This window comes from Gossypium raimondii, chromosome 3, assembly GCF_025698545.1.
Source record: "Gossypium raimondii isolate GPD5lz chromosome 3, ASM2569854v1, whole genome shotgun sequence".
Classification (NCBI taxonomy): domain Eukaryota; kingdom Viridiplantae; phylum Streptophyta; class Magnoliopsida; order Malvales; family Malvaceae; genus Gossypium; species Gossypium raimondii.
In genome coordinates, this window is record NC_068567.1 from 14560156 (window position 1) to 14581823 (window position 21668).

At 33.4% G+C, this 21668-nt stretch overlaps 2 protein-coding genes across 4 annotated transcripts; one reads left to right on the forward strand and one right to left on the reverse strand.

Moving 5' to 3' along the window:
• The first annotated feature begins 15437 nt into the window (after window positions 1-15437).
• LOC105797275 (homeotic protein knotted-1) lies at window positions 15438-18158 on the forward strand. Of its 2 annotated transcripts, XM_052628146.1 has the most exons (6): window positions 15438-15593; window positions 15922-16102; window positions 16168-16293; window positions 16370-16505; window positions 17428-17678; window positions 17756-18158. In XM_052628146.1, the coding sequence occupies exons 2-6, from the start codon at window positions 16034-16036 to the stop codon at window positions 17960-17962; spliced, it is 789 nt and encodes a 262-aa protein (XP_052484106.1). In that variant the 5' UTR covers window positions 15438-15593; window positions 15922-16033; the 3' UTR covers window positions 17963-18158. The 2 variants fall into 2 exon arrangements, with proteins under 2 accessions (XP_052484106.1, XP_012482686.1); XM_012627232.2 differs by lacking the exon at window positions 15438-15593 and having other exon boundaries at window positions 15602-16102.
• Window positions 18159-20087: 1929 nt separating this feature from the next.
• Window positions 20088-21424, reverse strand: LOC105797276 (homeobox-leucine zipper protein HAT22). Of its 2 annotated transcripts, none has more exons than XM_052628993.1 (3): window positions 20799-21424; window positions 20638-20711; window positions 20088-20549 (listed from the first exon to the last, which is right to left on the reverse strand). In XM_052628993.1, exons 1-3 carry the CDS (start codon window positions 21207-21209, stop codon window positions 20270-20272), a joined length of 765 nt encoding a protein of 254 aa, XP_052484953.1. In that variant the 5' UTR covers window positions 21210-21424; the 3' UTR covers window positions 20088-20269. The 2 variants fall into 2 exon arrangements, with proteins under 2 accessions (XP_052484953.1, XP_012482687.1); XM_012627233.2 differs by having other exon boundaries at window positions 20638-20717; window positions 20799-21373.
• Between the last annotated feature and the right edge of the window lie 244 nt (window positions 21425-21668).

A 21668-nucleotide genomic window follows, 5' to 3' on the forward strand; every position in this document is an offset into this window, starting at 1 on the left:
GGTTGATAGAGTATATAGGTGAGTACCCTTAGAGATTTAGGGTATTGTATTCCTGAGTGATCTAATGGTGTTACCCTTCAATGAATTTGATTTGATTCTGGAATAGATTGGCTCGTAGAGTACCAGGTCAGTCTAGACTGTGCAACTAAGAGAGTCACTCTGAGAATGGATGAGAATGATGAGGTTGTTATGGTTGGTGAGCGTCGAAATTACCTCACCAATTTAATCTTCACTCTTGTGGCTGACGAGTTAGTTCTAAAGGGGTGCGAAACATATCTTGCCTTCGTATTCGGTTCTCTTTCCGCAAAGCTTTCTGTGGGAGATATTCTTATTGTGAGGGAATTTCGGATGTCTTTCTCGAGGAATTGCCCAGAGTACCTCTGGGTAGAGATGTGGAGTTTGATATTGATTTGTTACCAAGTACTGCTCCAGTGTCTGTTGCACCCTACCACATGACACCAAAGGAGCTAGCCGAGCTAAAAATGTAGCTTCATGAACTTCTTGATAAGGGGTTCATCCGACTGAGTATGTCTTTGTGGGGGGCATCGATGTTATTTGTTCAGAAGAAAGACGGATCGATGAGAATGCGCATAAACTATCGGCAGCTGAACAAGTTGACAATAAAGAATAAGTACCCACTAACGAGGATTGACGACTTGTTCGACCAATTTTGAGGGGTACATATTTTCTCAAAGATTAATCTGCGTTCTATTTACCATCAGCTCAAGGTTAAAGACACTGATGTGTACAAAACCACCTTCAGGACTCGTTATGGACACTACGAGTTCCTAGTGATGCCTTTTGGGTTAATGAATGCCCTAGTGGAGTTCATCGACTTAATGAATCAGGTGTTCAAACTGTATTTAGACCAATTTATAGTAGTCTTCATTGATGACATCCTGATTTATTCTAAGACTGAGCTTGAGCATGATAAACACCTACGTATTGTACTTCAGATACTCCGAGAAAAATAATTGTATGCTAAGTTCAATAAGTGTGAGTTTTGGTTACAAGAAGTGGCTTTTCTGGGTCATGTAGTAACCACGGAATGGATCCAAGTTTATCCGAAGAAAATAGAAGCTATAGTTGAGTGGAAGCAATTGAAAAATGTATTTGAGCTTCGCAGTTTCCTTAGCTTAGCTAGTTACTACTGAAGGTTCATCGAGGGATTCTTTCTGATTGCATCATCTCTGATGAAGCTACTACTGAAAAATGCTCTATTTGTATGGTTTAAGGCACAACAGTCTAGCTTCGATAAGCTCAAGTCCGTTCTGACACAAGCTCCTGTTCTAGTTCAACCGGAATCGGGTTAGGAGTTTGTGGTATACATTGATGCATCACACGACGGGCTAGGAAGTGTTTTAATGCAAGATAGTAAGGTGGTTGCTTACACGTCACGACAGCTTAAGACACACGAGGGTAACTACCCTACACATGATCTTGAGTTGGCTGCGGTTGTGTTTGTTCTAAAAATCTGAAGGCACTATTTATATGGTGAGAGGTGTATCATTTACACTGATCACAAGATCCTTAAATACCTATTAACTCAAAAGGAGTTAAATCTTCGACAGCGTAGGTGGGTTGAGTTGCTTCAGGATTATGATTGCACGATAGAGTATCATCCGGGTAAGGCTAATGTGGTAGTTAAAGCTCTTAGCCGTAGAGCGCTTATTGATCTGAAAGAGATGTTAGCTCATCTGAATTTAGTTGAGAATGGTGGACTGTTAGCAGAATTGCAGGTTAAACCAACTTGGGTTGAATAGATTCAGGTTAAACAATTGAGCAATGGTTCTTTGGTGCAACGACTGCAATAGATTGGTTCAAGTGAAACTTCAGATTTTAGTTTGAACAATGACAAAGTTTTGTGTTTCAGGGGTCAGATTTGTGTGCCTAATGATAAGGAATTGAGGTAATCGATCCTTCAGGAGGCCTATAGTAGCCTTTATACTATGCATTCGGGTGGAAATAAAATATACCGAGACCTCCGAGAACACTATTGGTGGTACAAACTGAAACGGGAAGTGGTTGCTTTTGTGTCCTACTATCTGATGTGCCAAAAAGTTAAGGTCGAACATTAGTTTTCTCAGGTTTTCTTCAGGCAGTTAAGATTCCTCAGTGGAAGTGGGAGCGTGTAACGATGGATTTTGTTAGTGGGTTGTCTTTAACCCCCATTAAGAAAGATTTAGTTTGGGTCATCGTTGATCGGTTGACTAAATCTGTTCATTTCATTACTATCAGCACAGATTATTCTCTGCAAAAACTCGCCAAGTTATATATTGCTGAAATCATGAGGCTACACGAGATTCCAGTCTCAATTATCTCTGATAGAGATCCGCGATTCATATCTCAGTTCTGGAAGAAGCTTTATGAGGCTTTAGGCACCCGACTTGATCTCAGTACAGCGTATCATCTTCAGATCAACAGACAGTCTGAGCGAGTCATTTATATTTTAAAGGATATGTTTCGGGGTTGTGTAATAGATTTCTGGGGTAGTTGGGAAGATTACCTAATGTCGGCTGAGTTTACATATAATAACAGCTTCCAGTCTAGTATTCAAATGACACCCTACGAGACTTTGTATAGTTGTAGGTGTCGTACTCCTCTATGTTGAACTAAGTTGAGTAAACGTCGAGTTTTGGTCCCCGAGCTAGTTTCTAAAACTGAGAATACTATCAAGTTGATCCGTGACCATCTTAAAGCAGCTTCTGATCGATAGAAATCTTATGCCAATTTCAAGAGAAATGATATTGATTTTTCTGTAGGTGACCAGGTGTTCTTAAAAGTGTCACCGTGGAAAAAGGTTCTCTGATTTGGACGCAAGCGCAAGTTGAGCCTGAGGTTCATCGGATCTTATCACATTCTGAAATGTGTCAGACCCTTTGCGTATCAAATAGAATTAAAGCCAGAGTTAGAGCAGATTCATGATGTATTTCATGTCTCGATGCTAAGACGGCATCAGTCTGATCCGGCGCACATTGTTCCTGTTGAAGATATCGAGTTACGACCGGATTTAACATTTGAAGAGCAACCTATTCAGATCATAATCATGATGTTAAGGTGTTGAAGAAGAAAATTGTTCCTCTGCTTAAGGTTTTGTGGCAAAATCACGGCACTGAGGAAGTGACTTAGGAACATGAAAATTTGATTCGGCGACAATACCCATATCTGTTTGAGTCAGGTAAATTTCGAGGTCGAAATTTCTTTTAGGGGGAGAGAGTAGTAACGCCCTAAATTTTGAGTGTTTAGTTACAGAATTCTACGGTAATTAAATTTCTGTATCTGTGGTTCTGTGTTCTGCTATTGTGTTTAAGGTTTGTAGTTCGAGTCGCATCGTTAGAAGTTTTATCATTTTAAAACGACCACTATCCATGCATTACATAGTTAAGTTCAATTCAGTGTAAACTTGTGTCAAGAATGAGCCTGCTGGTTCACTGGTTAAGCGTCTGTATTCTATTAGGCCTTGTGTTTGAGTTCCGTAGAGGACGATAAGGAACATTTTTGTCAAATGATAGAAATTTTCTTGGAAGTTAATTTTTATTTAAAGCTAGTTCTCTATTTTAATTTTTTCTTCAGTTTTCTTCTCTTCTTCTTTGTTAACCTTTTTTTTCTTCGTTCTTTTTTTTCTTTTTATTTTTACTGATCGTGGTCATAAAGAATATGAGATTAGTTGAAATTTTACTGTTAGTCATTGGTTGGAAGGCTATCGAGTAAGTCACTGTCAATTCATGCGTTTCCACAGTTTTCCTTTGTTTTTGTAACTTACTTTGAATTGGGTATTTTGTGTGTTTTGAGAATCTCTGATAGACAATTGTTTGTTTCCCTATTAGGTTGGAATATCAGAAGTAGGGAGCAACAACACAACAATTTCAGTGATCGTCGTTGAATTTTCAGTAAGTTTTGGGCCTGTTGAAAGTTTCGTGTCAAAACTTTCAACATATGTATTATGCACGTAATTCAGAATTGTTGTTGATTAAATGGCTTAATTGTGTAACTGAATGACTGTTGTACACTTCAGAGATCCTTTACGTTGTTATTGCTTCGAAATCTCTTCAACTCGTAGCAAAAACCCTTATTTTTGTGAATTTCAGATGCTGAAAAATATGGTTGTCGACACCACACGGTCATGTAACTCACTGTTCATCAAATTCGAGCCACATGGGCAAGGGACATGAGCGTGTGTCCTGGCCGTGTATGGCCATATTAGTGCATGGTTCACATGAGCAAAAGAAATGGGCTTGTGTCTAGGTCGTGTAACTCACTGAGTTGAGAATAATGACCACATTGGCGAGTATTGAGGCCGTGTGAACCACATGGTCAAGGACACGAGCGTGTGTCCAGGTCGTGTAACTCTCTATTTACGAATTAGACTCACACGGGCAGATGACACAGGCGAGGATTAGGCCATGTGAGCCACACAAGCAAAGACATGGGCGTGTGTCTAGGCCGTGTGACTCCTTGTTTACGATTTAGAACCACACGAGAAAATAACATGGGCGTGTGTCAGGCTGTGTGGGCCATACATGTGTGTGCCAGGCCATGTGGCATATAAATAAGGTCCGAACCTTATTCCTAAGGCTGTGAGTGTTGTTTAGCACGAGCACTGACCTCCATAATGTATTTATTATCTGAATTTGATTGTATGAGGACTATTTGATATTCTGAGACTGAGATATGAATTATATAAATGTATAGAAATTGTGATGACTATTAATGATACTGATCTATATTAATTATTATGAATTGAATCAAAATGACTGAACACATGTTGTTGATATATGAAATCTGCATTTGCATGGGTTGGGGTATTTTTAAAGGAGGAAGTAATTTGCTCCGAATCAGTGGCTAAGCCATGATACATATAAATATGAATATGGCGCTTTGTCGCGTTTCAATCTAGCAGCTAGTTTGCATTTCAATAAGCGTGTCAGACAGATACTATATGGTGTGTAATGATGGTTGGGTACTAAATGCCCTTAATGGTGTGTTGGGATGGCCAGAGATGGTGTGTAGTGGATGGGGGTAGGAATAACTGCATATGGATCAAATCTGTTCTATATCTAAAACTAGAATCGCTTCGGTCATATAACTGAATCGTTAAATTTGTACTGCATATTTCTGATCTCGACCAAAACTTGGGATTTGAGAATCATTTATAAATATGTTTTAACTAAATGAATGTATTTTATGCACTGGGTTTACAACTCATTTCATTATTGATTGAATTTCAGGTGGCTCTCAGACTTGAATGGGTTAGCGCTGCAGGAGCTCAGTCAATCCATTTAGCTTTCCTTTTAATTTTACTATTAGTAATCTCAACTTTTTACGATATTATGATGTTTAGGAATGTTAAATAGATAGTTAATTGTTGTGATAATTATAACATGTTGAATGGTTTTATTTTGACTGCGTTTATAAATGTAGTTTTCCTAATATTTCAAAATAACCCTCTGGACTTGGTTTGAATGTCTAGGTCGGGTTTAGGGTGTTACATTCAACTTTAATTAAATAAAAACAATATTAATTATGTGTTTATAGAAAAATCAACTCATGGTTGATGAATACTTGTATTGGGCCAAATTTGAAAATTAATTGTTTTAATAATTCATATTGATTATAATATTCAAATAACTATAAAATATAAAACTTAACATACATTGTTATTAAGACATTAATTCAAATAATACTAAAAATCTGGTCGAAGGCCAACAATCTCTTAACTTAATGGCAAGAGCATTATGTTGCAGGCATGAGAGTTTAGGTTCGATCTCAAACAACACCATTCTCCTCCCCAATTATAAAAAAAAAAAGTTGTGGTCGAAGTGGACTTAATATTAACTTAATTAACATTGATACTATTTTATATTCTCAAAATTATGAATTGGAGTGAATTTAACGAATATCTTATTTATTTTTTAAGATAAGGGTAAGGGTAGGACTTTAACCCAAACTTCAAATGAATGTAATTAATAATGAGCTTAGAGGTAGAATAGTAATTTTTAAAATGTATTAAATAAAATTCAGACTTGACTCCTAATTTTATCTAATTTTAACCACATTAAAAGGAAAATTGAAGTTGTGTCTTAAAAGTTATAAAATATCATTAAACTATCCGAAATTTTTCATTTTAAGTTCTTGAATTATTCCAAAGTTTTTATTTAAACCACTAAGTTTTTAAGTTTTTTTAAAAAGTTTGACAAGCAAGCTCTAAGCGACAATTCAATGATTAGTACGGTGGATCAATACCCATTGACAAGTAGAAGAATATACCTTAGATCCAAATCAATCTTGACAGTTAGTGTCGAAGATTGGAGAAGAAAGTTGCTTAGATTTTGGCTCACATATTCTTAACATTCAAATTTGTTTCATGAAAAAAAATTAAATTGTAGAAGAGAAGGGGAATGGAAGCTTTTAATTAGTGCAGACAGTGTGAGTAGAGAAAGCCATATAACAATGATTTTAACAACCCGATTACTCAAATGAAAACTTTAGAATAGTTAAATAATCTTTTCAAAACTTTTTGAAGTTGAGTAATTAAAACATAAACATATTAATAGTTTAGTGACAATGAATGTTGCTTACCCAAAAAATTAGTGTCCGTTAGGTTGAAAAATGAGGCTAAAAGAAAAAAAGAAGTAAGAAATTAAAAACTTCAAATGATAACTTTACCAATTATTATTTGATACATAAGTGATTGTATCACACCTCGAATTTGGCAGATCCGAAAAGAAGGTGTGTAGATGTGAAGTTATATGTTTAGTGTACTATAGTGATATAGTCCGCCATTACAGGCTTTTGGTGAATTGAAGTTTGGCGTAAAGTGTCCACTATAGAAGTATCTAAGGATTTATTTTCACAGTACTCTTCAATTGAAGAAAGAGTACGACAAGAAAAGCGTACACCAACCGAAAGGTTATGCCTTAGAATTTTTTATGTTGAAAACCTATAAATGTATGAGGAAACTATAGAAGACTTAATTATCTTTAAGAGCATGCCTTATAAGAGTTCTGCCAAAGGTATAATATGTCAGTTTACTCGAACGATGTGTAAAGTGGGCTTTGTGACATGATGGATTGAGAGTCAACTAAAGGGATTGACTGGTCAAATAGCTACGACATCAGACTTTCTTTTATATTTCCTCCGATTTTTGTAGGACACTTAAGGGACAATTTCTGTATGCATTTGACACTTGTCAAGATCTACTAAGAGGTACTGGGTATATATATGTAATACCCCTAACTCGTAACCGTCGCCAAAATAGGTTAAGAGGCATTACCGGACTTTCAACTCAGTTCAGATCGGTAATTCATCAAACATTTAACAAATATCATTTCATTTCAGTAACTATCAATCATTTACATACTCAAATCAATATCATTGGTGCATTTAAACACATATCAAACTGATATAATTCAACCTCATACCTATCCTTATATCAAATAACATTCAAGCATTTTCCAATTCACCAACTCGTCACATACCAACATTATTATATGCATCAAATCCTTCATAAGCAAACTTGCCAAAACATATCATCTTATACACATTTGACCATTATAACAACTAAGCCAAATCTCATGGCTTAAGAACATCAAAACACATAACTATACAATAAGCTAAAGTAACCAAAAACATATTCTCATAAACTAGCCTATACATGCCATATTTACACAACTTCCATGAGTTCAAAAGTACCGAGAAATGGGCTAGATAGTGTGATGATTATCTCCAACATCGTCCGAATTGAGCTAGCTAATGAACCTCTATAAAATACGAATAAATAAATTGAGTAAGCATTAAAGCTTAGTAAGTTGATATGTAAATAATAAGAAACTTGTTAACATGTTTTTACCAATCCTCACAACATGTTCTCAAGATGATACAATCAAAATTGCACATAGTTCCATTATTTACTCATGTTCACATCAAGCTGTCAACTCGAGTCATAGTCACTAAATTATTTATATCTTGTGCTACAGAACTCCAAATTAAGATCCACTTGATTTTCCCGAAACTAGGCTCACTTATCATCTTACCATATAATTTTAAGAATTTTTAGTTTAGCCAATAAGTACAGTTAATTCTTCAAAGTCGTCCCTGTTCTGCTGTCTAACAGTTCTGACCCTTCTTCTCTAAAAATTAATTATCTCCTAGTACGAGATTTGGATGATATTCCCATTTGTTTTTCTTAAAAATAGACTCATTAATAATTTTAATCATATAAATTCTAACCTATAATTATTTTTATACAATTTTTAATGATTTTCCAAAGTCAGAACAGGGGATTCTGAAATCATTCTGACCTTATCTCACAAAAATTCAAATATCTCATAATACGAGATTCTTTTGATTACACCATTTCTTCTATGTGAAACTAGACTCAATAAGATTTAATTTCATGTTTGATTCAACCTCTAATGTGATTCCCACAATTTTAATGATTTTTCAAAGTTATACGATTGTTGTTGTCTAAAACTATTTTATTGCAAATTTTACCCTTTCATGATTTCTTTCATACATTTCATAAAATTTCGTTTCCAGTTCCATACGTCCTCATAACACATATCATATTTCATCTATATAATTTACATAGATCATATTTCATTTCATTCTCAATCATATAATCGGTAACAGTATAAATGCCCGTTGAACCTAATGAAACATCGAAGGATACTCGGGTGATACACACTATGTGCATTAATCGGTAATCCGTCAATTCATTTCATTTCTGCTCTTTCGAGCCATGATCGGTAAGCTCATTTCGAGCTAAAGAACGGTAAGCTCTATCTAGTTGAAACGGTAACCTTATAAGAGTTGATATATCGGTAAGCTCATACGAGCTGTGGTGAGTCCGCAACAAATGCAAGAGCTCGACCAAAACGGTAACCCTAGTGACATGTCACTCGTATCCTACGATTTTCTATAGTTCAAACGGGGTACGGTATTACTCAATACATTTTAAATTAAGCAATTCAATATCGTTTATTTCAACCATACAATTCACACATATATATACATATTCATTTCATACAATTGCCATTAAATGAAAGTTCGATTCTAATTATACGAACTTACCTCGAGTTGCTCGGATGGAAATTATCGACTATTCGTCCATTTTTTCCTTTTCCCTGATCTAATCCCAATCTCGACTTATCTTGATCTATATATTATCAAAATCAGCTTATTTAATCAACTATTTATTCAATTTATTCTAAAACACATATTTTACACATTTGCCCCTAAACTTTCATATTTTTACAATTTAGTCATTATCACATAAAAATACAAATTACGCAATTTAGTACAAACCCATGCTTAACCGAATTTAATACATGTTACTAGCAGCCCATATTTTCAATTTATTCACACTTTTAACCACCACATTTCACATTTTATCAATTTAATCACTTTTTGACATTTTTGTCAAAAATCACATTACAAAACTTGTATATCTAACATTAAACCTTCATAATCTATCATTAAACACTTAAAAAAACCAAGCATTCAACAATGAAATCTATAACAGTTTCAAAAATGAAGGTACGAGCTAGCTAGAACACGAAGCAACGATCTCAAAAACATAGAAATCAATAAAAACGGGACAAAAATACATATCATGCACAAGGATTTAAGTTGGTCGAACCTAGCTTCTTCAATGGCTTCTTTTTCTAATGAAAATCAGTTGAAGAAAGGTAAAAGATGATACTTTGTCTTTTATTTTATTTAATTTTAACCATTATTTACTTATTTACTAAAATACCCTTTAAAAAATTTAATATTTCAATAATGACAAGCCATGTTCATCCAATAACACCATTAATGGTATATTTACCATATAAGGACTCATAATTTAAAGTTCTATAGCTATTTAATGCCTTTAGCTATTAGAACTCAACTTTTACAATTTACGCGATTTAGTTCTTTTTATCAAATTGAGCATGTAAAAGGTAAAATTTCTTTACGAAACTTTCACCTAATAATTCTATCACACTATAAACTTTAATATAATAATAAAATTAATATTTTAACTTCAAATTTGTGGTCTCAAAACCTCTGTTCTAATTTTTCTAAAATCGGGCTGTTATAATATATATGGTAAGAAGGGAATGTTTGGATGATTTTCTTCCTTCCGTGCTACGCTTTAGTTTTCTTAAGCCTAAAATATTCTCTTCTTCTTCGTTAAACTAGAAGCTAAGGTTTCTAGGGTAATCGGTGGATGTTTCTAGGGTAATCGGTGGATGTTTCAACCTCCTAGTAAGTTTGGTAACTCTATATGTTAGGATTTGAAAGAGTAAGGATTTTAAGAAGCATATAAACAATAAGATATGAATAAGAGGCCCTGCATGAAGGTCGTCTATAATTGAGATGATAGTAAATTTTCTGTAAATGGGTTTTTAATGGTGATTACATTTTTTTAAGTAGTAGTTGTTGCTGGTTCGAGAAGGACGATTAGATTTGGAACTTTGAGTTATAGTAAATGTGAGTTTCAGATGAGTTTTCATCCTGACTCATGCATGTTAATTTATAATAGAAAATTGTATGTTAATGTCATTTTGAACATTTGGTGAGTGTAATTGTGTGTAAAGTATCATAAATTTGTTGCATGTTTACAAATGAAATATATAAGTTATTGCATGAACAAGAAGATATGTGGTATTTATGCATATGAAATCAAGTATGGGAGAGTATGAATTAGTCAGGTAAGTGAATGAATATGGGTAAGTGTATTCAGTGGTAAGTAAGTAAAACATCCATTTTTTATTCCTCCAATATGGTAGGTACATTGCTAACCGGATAGGCAGATCACGGTGACAACGAAGACACTCATGGTGTAGCCTCCGGTGATATGTAAACCAGACTAAAAAAACACGACATGAGGATGTGTAAGACTATGTGGCTGAGACCCATGGCATTGTATGTCTATGAAAATATTCATGGTGATGCCTCCGCTGAAATGTAAACTGGACTAACATATCAAAACATAAAGATATGTATAAGCCCATGATACCTTCTGAGTTAGTTCGTCGGAATAGGAAACACGTAACTCTCTACGAAATCTGGAGAATCGCTCTTGGGGCAAGGATTTGAGTTAGTTTGAGGATATCTTAGTTGGATAGCCTTATGATAAAATTTGATATTGACCTAAGGGTATTTCCTGAAATAGTTCTCAGACGTGTTTATGAAGAGTGAATCTGCCTTAGTAGCCGCCAGTATAGAGAATTTGGTGTATATGTAAATAGTCCAAGTGTTCGTCAAATTTGAATTTGTCTACACTATGAATGCAAGTTATCAAAATTCTATGGTATTCGTCAAATTGAGTATTTTCATGTTACCTATAGAGTTTATCTCGAATCTAAGTTGTTCGCTAATATGGGCGTTCTCGTGATATATATAACATGGTTGTCTAGAATTCTTGTAGATGACTTAGATCATTTCATTCATCCGAATAAGTTATGATTTGGGGTTGTTTTAAGGATCTGATTGGTATTTTGATAGTTTCCAACTACAGTATGAGAGTTCGCCAAAGGTAGGATCCGTATGAAGGTCAAATTAAAATAACAATTAGTATAAGTATCTGCCAAGAATAATATTTGTGAGAACATCATCCTAAAAGATTTGTGAGAACACCCCCTAGGTGAAGTATTCTACATCTGTCTGATTAAGAATCCGTCGAAGTTAGGTTCTGTATGGATATTTGTAATACCCATATCCCGTCTTCGTTTTTGGATTAGGATTTCAGAGTATTATAGAGCAAAACAGAACTTTTAACTTTCCAACAGAAACAATTATACAATTAAATACCCATATATATATCAAATGAATCTAATCATGACAAATATTACACTTATGGATATTGAATCGAGCCTATAGGACCCTAAAAATAGTTTAGGAATAATATGGTCCAAATTTAAATAAATCAGAACATTCTGAAAAAGAAAACATGAAAATTTGGGAAAATAGGGGTCATACGACCGTGTGACATAGCCCAGACCGTATGAACATTAGAAGTTAAGACACATGGCCGTGTTGTAGACCGTGTGTGTATTCGAAGTTGGGTCACACAACCGTGTCGCAGGCCGTGTCCCAAACTATTTTGAGATATATGATCGTGTCTCAAGCCGTGATAGACACTGACTTGGGTCACACGGTCTTATCGTAGGCTGTGTGCTAGGCCGTGTAGATCCTGTACCTAAAATTAAAATGATACAAGGCCGTGTGATAGCCCGTGTCACAGGCCATGTACATTACCCCTAAAACAAGCCAAAGTAAGTCTAAATCTTTCACATCAAGACACATCAGCCCCATTAGCCTTAATATGACCAAAACACATACCATTACATTCAACCTATAAAACCTAACCAATATGTCATATTAAGGCACCACAATCAACAATCATTCAACCAAATTATCCAACTAAAAAAAACACATGAACATTAAACAACCATCCATGCTTAAACTATCAATCAATTTTGGACAAAATATAACGTACATAAGAAGTTTACCATTCCGAAGTTTCAACACCTAATTCATGACATTAAGAATTATCCTAACCAAATCCAACCACTTTAACTAAATATATCATCATAACATAACATTTTACATATCAACAACAAACCACCTATATACATGCCACATTCCAAAATGATAAACAAAAGCTACTGAGAAGATTGGATAGTGTAAGCTCCAAATCGATTCGTCTGATCAGTCCGCAAAATGCCAACTACAAAAGAGACACAAATGAAACAAATAGGCTTAAGAAGCCTAATAAGTTCATTACATATATACCATTTAACTTACCTCAACCAATTTAGATAAATAAGAAGATAAGTTTCTAATTCCTAATATCCAAATGTAGGATCACAACACATTAGAATATAACCATTTACATCATAAATGATACTTTCCAAGAGTTATAACCAATTCATCATCCACAATTTCTCAATATGATCCTTAGCATTTATAAACAAGAACTTCATAGCAACATTTATCATTTAGTAGTAATATAATTACTCAACAAAATTGAACAAATAAATGAGTTTTAAGAAAATTGATACATAACCCATTGAACTATAACAATTTGACTTGGATACTCGAGAAACTACACCGCACCAAAGGCATCGATGATGCATAGTAGAGGCATCGAAGTGCAAACAGAGGCACCAAAGTGCAAACCTGTACAAATGCACGTTCGACCCTATTTGTATGCCAATCATATCCTAATTGATTACTACGTTCACACGGGCACTTAGCAGACTTTTTAACATTATAATCTCAAAGGCACTTCCACAATATTCATACACATGCTATGAATCAAATACATTCTTTTCAATATCAACTAACCATATTATACATCAACTGTTGAATAATCACTTTTCATCTGTACTTAATTGTAAACATTTTATAATCTCGATTTAATATCATAATTCAATTCGAATACAGTTTAATCAAATCATAATATCACAAGTTATATAAATATATATAATTATATTTATCTATACTATTAACGTACCAACAATCCGCTTCCGGTTAATTCGCAGGGACTACTCAACAATTTTTTCTTTTCCACGATTATTGTCTTTTTGACTCGGTTCTTGATCTATATAATAATTAAATTCAATTTATTAAATACACATACACTAAAAACTCAATTCAATGCATGAGAACATTAAGTTTTTATTATTTATACATTTCCCCTAAACTTTTACATTTCTCACAAATTAGTCCCTAAACCCGAAATTTCAAATTTATCAAAATTTCAAAACTTTCCATGCCAACCAAACTTTTTCCTAAACCAATAAAGTCCCTAATTATTCACAATTCACAAAATTTCTATTTAAATTTTAATATTTTAACACTTTAATCCTTTAACAAATTAGTCCATTTTTATGACTAAATTTTATGCCAACCAAATTTCTATCAAATCACTACAATTTAATTATGACTAAATTTTATGACTTTTACAAATTAGTCTCTTTTTTTTAAATTAACTAAGTAAGCAATAAAATCAACTGACCAAATCTTAATACAACAATCACATAACCTTAAAAATATTAAATACCTATAAATTACAGGCTCATTAGCCGGAATTGTGGTCCCTAAACCATTGTTTCCGATATCACTGAAAAATGGGATATTACAATATCATTTTGGGAAGTACATTTGTCTTTCTAAGAAGGAAATGAGATATGTATCAACTGGTGAAATCTAGAATCAACTCAAAGAGTGACTTATGAGTGGATTGGTCAAGTATGGAAGTTGGTGTATATGTATATATAATATTAGGAAAGTATTCGCCAAAGACAAAGATGAAATCCAAAGACTTCAAGATGAAGAATTCAACCATAAATGCTTCAAGGTAATCTAAGTTAAAACTCACTAAGTTCTTTTGAACTTACAAATGTTTGATTATGTTTCAGGTTCTACTGTAAGAGTGGGTACACCAAGAGGGGTCAAGCCAGGATTGTGTGATGGTAGTAGTGTGAGTTGCAATGTTATGCATATAGAGGGCATCATAGGAGTATGATGTATAGTACGCTACACCAAGAAGAGTCTGCTATTAACAAAGTTTTATGTTGTAATGTTGCATGTTGTTTAAAACTTTAATGTAATTATTAAACGTCCTCTTTTATATTAAAGAACATTAATAAAAGAAATAAGAAGTGTGCTTTAAATAGTTGTACGTCGGCTGTAAAGATTTATGTTAAGAGTTTATGTGTTGTAACATCTTATATCCAGATCCGGTGATTCGGATTGGGTAAAAGGTGTTGCAGATTGAATAATGAGTCATAATATCATATACACGATTTAAATAACGAAAGATCTGATATTTAAAATTTGTATTTAGAATGGCTAAAAAAGTAGGAACAAGACCAGATATAATTTGATCATTATGAAATCTTCATAGATAGAAACAATCATTAATTCCTAACTATGGGATGAATGGAATCCAATACATTAATTGTTAATAAAAGAATAGAAAAAGCTTTTATTGTATCACTTCAATTCTATAGGAATTCTTGAACCCAAAAGTTAAGAATAAGCTTTTCATTACCCAAGATAGAATAAACACTTAGAATATCGAAACAAATTAGATTTGTCAATAAGTAAAAATTCATATGGGTACGATTTTCATTGTGCAACTTAGTTAAATCATTTTGTTGTAGATTCCCATATGAAAATTTATAGATGTAATAATACTTATAAATATTTTTAACTTCACTTATAAAATTAAACTATTTCTTTATCAAATAATTATCTTCTCCGAATTAACAAAAGTACAAAAATAAAAAGTGAAAATTTTGGTTCGTCCGTGAGATGGAAGTGCATTGATAAATACAATAAAGGCGATCAGATTGAAATAAGAGTAATTGAAAAAAGAGAGAGTAATAAATAAAATAAAGAGATTCAATAGCCTTATCTTTTGGTCTTCATTTGCCTTTAATAATTTCCATTTTCTTTTCTTTCAACAATGAACGTCTTGTCAACGACCCAACACGCAGTCGCTTGCCGGTTCTGGTTTAAGCTTACCCTTTTTTTCCTTTCCTTTCCATTCATCTTCAACTTCTTTTCCAGATAACCTCTACTTTACTCTCAGTGTAAGTCTTTCTTTTTCGGATTTTAGTTTTTGGGTATCGTTTTTTTCAAATATTCTCTTAACATGTACAAGTCTTGGTGCAATTTTACTTCAAGTCCTCCTTGACATAAAACTTCAAAGATTTTGAATATTTTCCCATTTAACCAAAGTTCAAGTTAATTTACTCCATCTCATGAAAATGGGAATTTCTTTTCCTGCAGTAAATGAGTAGGTTGTTAGAGTTTCCATTCCTTTAGGGTTTTACGTTTTCCTTGATTGGTTTCCGAGAAAATTTTTGTTGAAAAAGAAGAATTAAAAATGGAAGAATTTAATCGAGTAAACGGGAACAGTATCCCGAAGGGAAATTTCGTGTATGCATCTGCAGTTGTAGCAACTGAAACCAACACCTCACAAAATCCACCAAAGCTCCACTTATTGAGAGACCAACAAGAAGCGGAAGATATGAAAGCCAAGATCATTGCTCATCCTCACTGCTCTAATCTCTTTGAAGCTTACATGGATTGCCAAAAGGTAAATTGCCCATAAAAGTATATACAATGTTGTATTTATATATAATGTTGGTCAATGTCATACAGGTAGGAGCTCCGCCTGAAGTAGCAGCCCGGCTAGCAGCGGCTCGACAAGAGTTTGAGGCAAGACGGGGATCTGCAGTGTCATCGACAAGAGACACCATTAAAGACCCGGAACTTGATCAGTTTATGGTAATATTTTAACATTTGTTCTGTCATAAACTTTGTTGTCTTTGGCTAACATTGTGGATGCATTTATTTAATACAGGAAGCTTATTATGGCATGTTGGTCAAATATCGAGATGAACTGATGAGGCCAATGCAAGAAGCTTTGGATTTCACTAGGAGGACCGAAGCTCAACTTAACAGGGTCAGCAATGGCCTAGTGCAGATCTTCAATTCTGGTATACTTTTTTTCTCTTTTCTTCATTTGAAGACCCAACAGTGAAGAGAAACCCTAGCTAATCACGTGTCTATAGTAATAAATTTGATTGCAAATTGCAAATCAAACTAATATTTGAAAAGAAGAACAAAGACAAAAACACAATTGGGTTTATGCTATAGTTGGTGTAATGTAAACAATAATGATGAAAAAAATAAAATAAAAAATTCCCACGTTGGCTTCTTTTATGGGTTACCTTTTTGTTTTATATTCTAAACGATTTCTGACCAAACAAAGCCATTCTTATTTGTTTTTCTTTTTGGAATGAATCTGATTCTCTTTTTGTAAGTTATTGTTCATAAATACGTACCTGGAGAGATAGTGCTACCTCATAGTAACAGCTATGGCTATGGCAAAGATGCTCGTCTTTTATATCCTCGGACCATGGATGTCGAATACGTTAGATCTTGTATGTTCACATAGATGATTTTATCTTTATATTATTGTTAAAGAATGCATTAAACACGAATACTTTGAAAATTTTGGTGATATGGAATTGGAGATGGTTCTTTTATTAGCTTCACTGTTGTGGTTGTCCTGGACACAGTTTGGTGAGCTTATAAAGTTATAATCTTGATCGGTCAACTTTCACTGAATTGTATAGGCAAATGCATTCAATTTTCCTTCACCTTATTTCCACTACGGCCAACAGTCCTTACGACTTTAGCTATTTGTGGCTTTACATGTGCCATCTCTCTACTAGCTATCTTTGCTAGGACTTTTGTTTGAATTAGTCACTTGGACTTTTTATCTTTTTTTAAGTATTCATGTCCAACTCATAATAAAATATGATATGTACAAGTGTTAGAGACACTCGTATCTGAGACTCACGTAGAATGACTGATTCTGTGAATACATATTGATGATGTTGTTGAACATAACAGATGAGAAGTGTGACGGTGTTGGTTCATCTGAGGAAGAAGAAAACAATAACCATAGTAATGGAGAAACCAGAACCGACCCTCGAGCCGAAGATCGAGAACTGAAGAACCAACTCCTGAGGAAATATAGAGGCTATTTAAGTAGTCTAAAGCAAGAACTTTCCAAGAAAAAGAAGAAAGGGAAACTACCCAAAGAATCTAGGCAAAAATTGCTTACTTGGTGGGAGTTGCATTACAAATGGCCATACCCTTCTGTATGTATATGTTACTGGAATACTGAATTGATTTTTTTTTATCCATTGATTGCTAAAATGAATGGTAAATGGTACAGGAGACAGAGAAGGTGGCATTGGCTGAATCAACTGGGTTGGACCAAAAACAGATAAATAATTGGTTTATAAATCAAAGGAAACGCCACTGGAAACCTTCTGAAGACTCGCAATTCATGGTGATGGATGGCTTGCATTCACCAAATGCAGTTCTTTATATGGATGGTCATTACATGGGTGGCGGCCCTTATCGTCCGGGCCCATCTTAGTTTGCAATCAACCCTTCATACTTACAGATTGGAGTCATAGAGCAAACTTCTACATTATCATGGAGACCTTTTATTTTTTCTATTCAAAAGTTGGATAAACTAGTCTATGTACATTAAATCAAAGAGTAAGTTGGTCTTTTCTGTTATAAAAATCATTCATTTGTATTATTAAAAATTAACGTGATTGACAGAATAACTTGGCAATGACACGTGACGTATCATATGTACCTCATGTACATGAATCGATTTTTAACAGCAGCATTTGATGTTTTCTAAAAGGACCAATTTATCCTTTGATTTAACATATAAGGGCTAATTTGTTTATTTTTTAATAGAAGAGGTAAAATGCAATACAATTTTTTAGTACATGGACCTCTATGATACTTTTACCAACATAGCGTGATATCTTATAACAACTACCATTTTCATATTCTATATATTTGAATTGAGTGCAATTAATGTCGGATAATAATGTGATATTTTTTATAAATATTATATATATAAATGAAGTGCCATAATTTCATATTTACGTCTGAATATGATAATTTTATAGATTGAAATTGAATTTAAATTTTTAATATTAATTAAAATATATAAAAAAGCTTGTTCTAATAAAACATTAGACTACTTAAGGTAAATATAAATATCGAAATTCAATTTAGCAGTTAAACTAGTTAATGGTGGTCATCTAATTATGTCCACATTCCTATTTTGGTCATCTAATTTTGAAATTTTCACTTTAGACACTAAACTTTATATTAAAGATGCGATTTTTTAAGCCTCACTTAAAAAAACCTTTCCCTATCCATATATGTGATGATAATCCTTGAATCAAAAGGAATTTTTATTAGCATATTTAGTATAATTAGAAAAGTTTTCTTCTTTCCTTTTGGGGTTTTATAAATTGATAGATATGAAATGTATTTATTTTAAAAGCTGAAAGTTTTGCTTAGGAAGTTTGAGTATCAAATTGATAGAATTTGTAAATGTGAAGTGTTAGATTTATTGAATTATTTAGAATTAGGATAAAAATGATAGAATATGTAAGTATTGATGAATAAATGTGTTATTATGTCGGTTAAGAAAAGGTAATGCTATTATTTCTGTTACCAATATAATGGTGAGTGGCCAAAACAGAAATGAATACAGAGTTTAGTATCTAAATTGAAAATTTTCAAAATTAAATGATGAAAACAAGAATACGAAGATAATTAGATGGCTGCTTGGACCTATGAGGAGGTATTTATTTGTATAGTCGAACTTCATGATAATTTATTTACAATGATGAATTATGTATGATTGAATGGCAAGCAATGAATGTTATTAAATCATGGTAAGCATTAATTCATACTATATATTTAGAATATATCAAAATGAATCATGATTCTACAAATAAATAAAAAAACGAAATTCCATAATGATTATTTGGACACTGACCAGTTTAAAGTTTAATTATTCAAACCCATAATTAGAGACTCACTAATCATATCTTAATTTTATTTATTTTAAATGTTCCTTTCTATAATGTCTGCCTTTTCTTAAATATTTTGTTCAGTGGTCGTCGTCCTTGCTTTCCTTTTTATGTTTTACTTTCCTTGAGCAACATAATTAGGGCGATTTCATTTCAGTTCCCTTTCCAACAATACATGAATGAAGGAGTTCCTGGGAGATGAATTTTCTTTTTTGGACTATTCCTATCTAATTTTTTTTAAAGGAATTATTCACTCGGTGGTCATGTAATTAAAATATATATTTTAAATAAGTTGAATTTAACAAAAAAATTAACAATATTAGCAGTTAAAACTGAATTTTAAAATTTAAAAATAATGGAAATAAATTCCTAGAAATACAAGTATATAAACTAAATTCCTAATTTTCAAGAGTACATATTTTAACATTTTTCTAAATGCTAGTAGCATTGCGTGTTTATCTCATGGATTCGAATCACAAAAATCTAACATTATTTGTGGTAAGTAAATTGGTAGTGATTTAAAATAATATTCCATTCATCTATGCCTCTTACAATGTACACTAGCTTCACTACATGAACAAAAATCAATCAATGTAATATATAAAAGTTTCATATTACATTTAAAAAAGTTAAATTCAAATTTTGGAGATAATATTATTATAAAAAAACATAGAAGGAGTTCGATTTCGAAAGAGAGGAACAACGATACTCATCTCAGTTTTTGCAAAGTATGTACAAATTAATATTTAATTTATACAACAAACATATAGATATATATCTAGTAACATTTAATCTCTACGTTCAGTTCATATATGTGATGGTCACAATAAGTAGGCCTAACAAGCTGCAGATGGGTGAGTGAAGGGAGTGATGAAATGAGATTTCTGTCCCAAGGTAAAAAGGGTGGTGGAAGGGTTTTCACCCACATTGTCAACCCTCTCACAGGAAGGGCACATGGTGAGGGTAGCTGCTCCCACCTGCATATAGCATGGAGCTGTTACTTTCAATGATTTAAGCTCTTCCACTTCCTTCTGCAACCTCTTGTTCTCCTCCGTTAGTGTTTCATAACATTTCTTCAGTAACTCACAGTTCACTTCAGTCTGTTTAAGCTTTGTCCTGCATAAAAATAAAGGTAAAATAAAAAACCCATTCTTGGGAATATCAAATACTAAAACTTTCCAAGCTATATGGTCAGTACAAAAACCTGGCTCTCCTATTTTGGAACCATACTTCCACTTGGCGTGGCCTTAGATTCAGCTCCTCAGCTAAAGCTTGCTTCTGTTTCTGTTAACACATAAGGAAACAAAAGTTACAGATATAAAACATTAAATAGAATAAAGATCAAATAAGGAAGATGGGGAGTACAGGACTGAGAGTGCTGTGTTGTTTGAATTTGTCTTCTAAAATGGAAGATTGTTCTCTGGTGAGCCTAAGTTTCTTTCTGGGGCTACCTTCGTCGTCTTCATCACTCACCCTTGAACAAATTCTCTCCAATTCTACCTCTTCACCACCTAAATCTCTCTCTCTCTTAACACTCGAGTTTGAAAATGAAGATGCTGCACTGAGAGATGAGGCTTGTTGTTGGTGGGCATCAAAAATAGCGCATGTGTCATACGATGGAGCTAGAGAAAGAAGAGATGGTGAAAAGTGGTCATGTTTGAGGAACAATTGCTTCTTCTTTTGTTGGTGATGATCCAACTGCGAAATGTTTTCTTGCTTGACAAGGCAGCCTAGGCCGAGACCGAGGGCGGTGTTACAAATATCATCAAACCCCATCGTGGTTAAAGCTAAAACTAAGCACTGATTCTTGATGCTAAAAGATTTCCTTAGAGAGCAATGGATGAAGGGACTTATAGAGGGTGAGGCTGTGGGAGGGATTCTTCTTCTTCTTTTTTGGTACAAAAGAGACCATAATTTATTTCAATGTATTGTTTAAATTAATTCAACTAAGTTTTTGATAGTTTCTACAAATGAATTATTAATAGAAAGAAATAAATATGCAAATAGTTAAAAACTCCCATCTCTCATTGTCAATTGACCTTTTTCTAATAATACTCCCCTTTTTCACTCACCATGTCCATCCAAGAACCAAGAACTCAATGTATAAAGTGCATAGTATGGATTGCATATGTGGAATCATATGGAAAGTGGTGATGTACACAAGCGCATATAAAAGAGAAAATAATTGGACCTCTCTTTTTTACTTTTTTTTTTTCCTTTATAGACTTTTCTTCT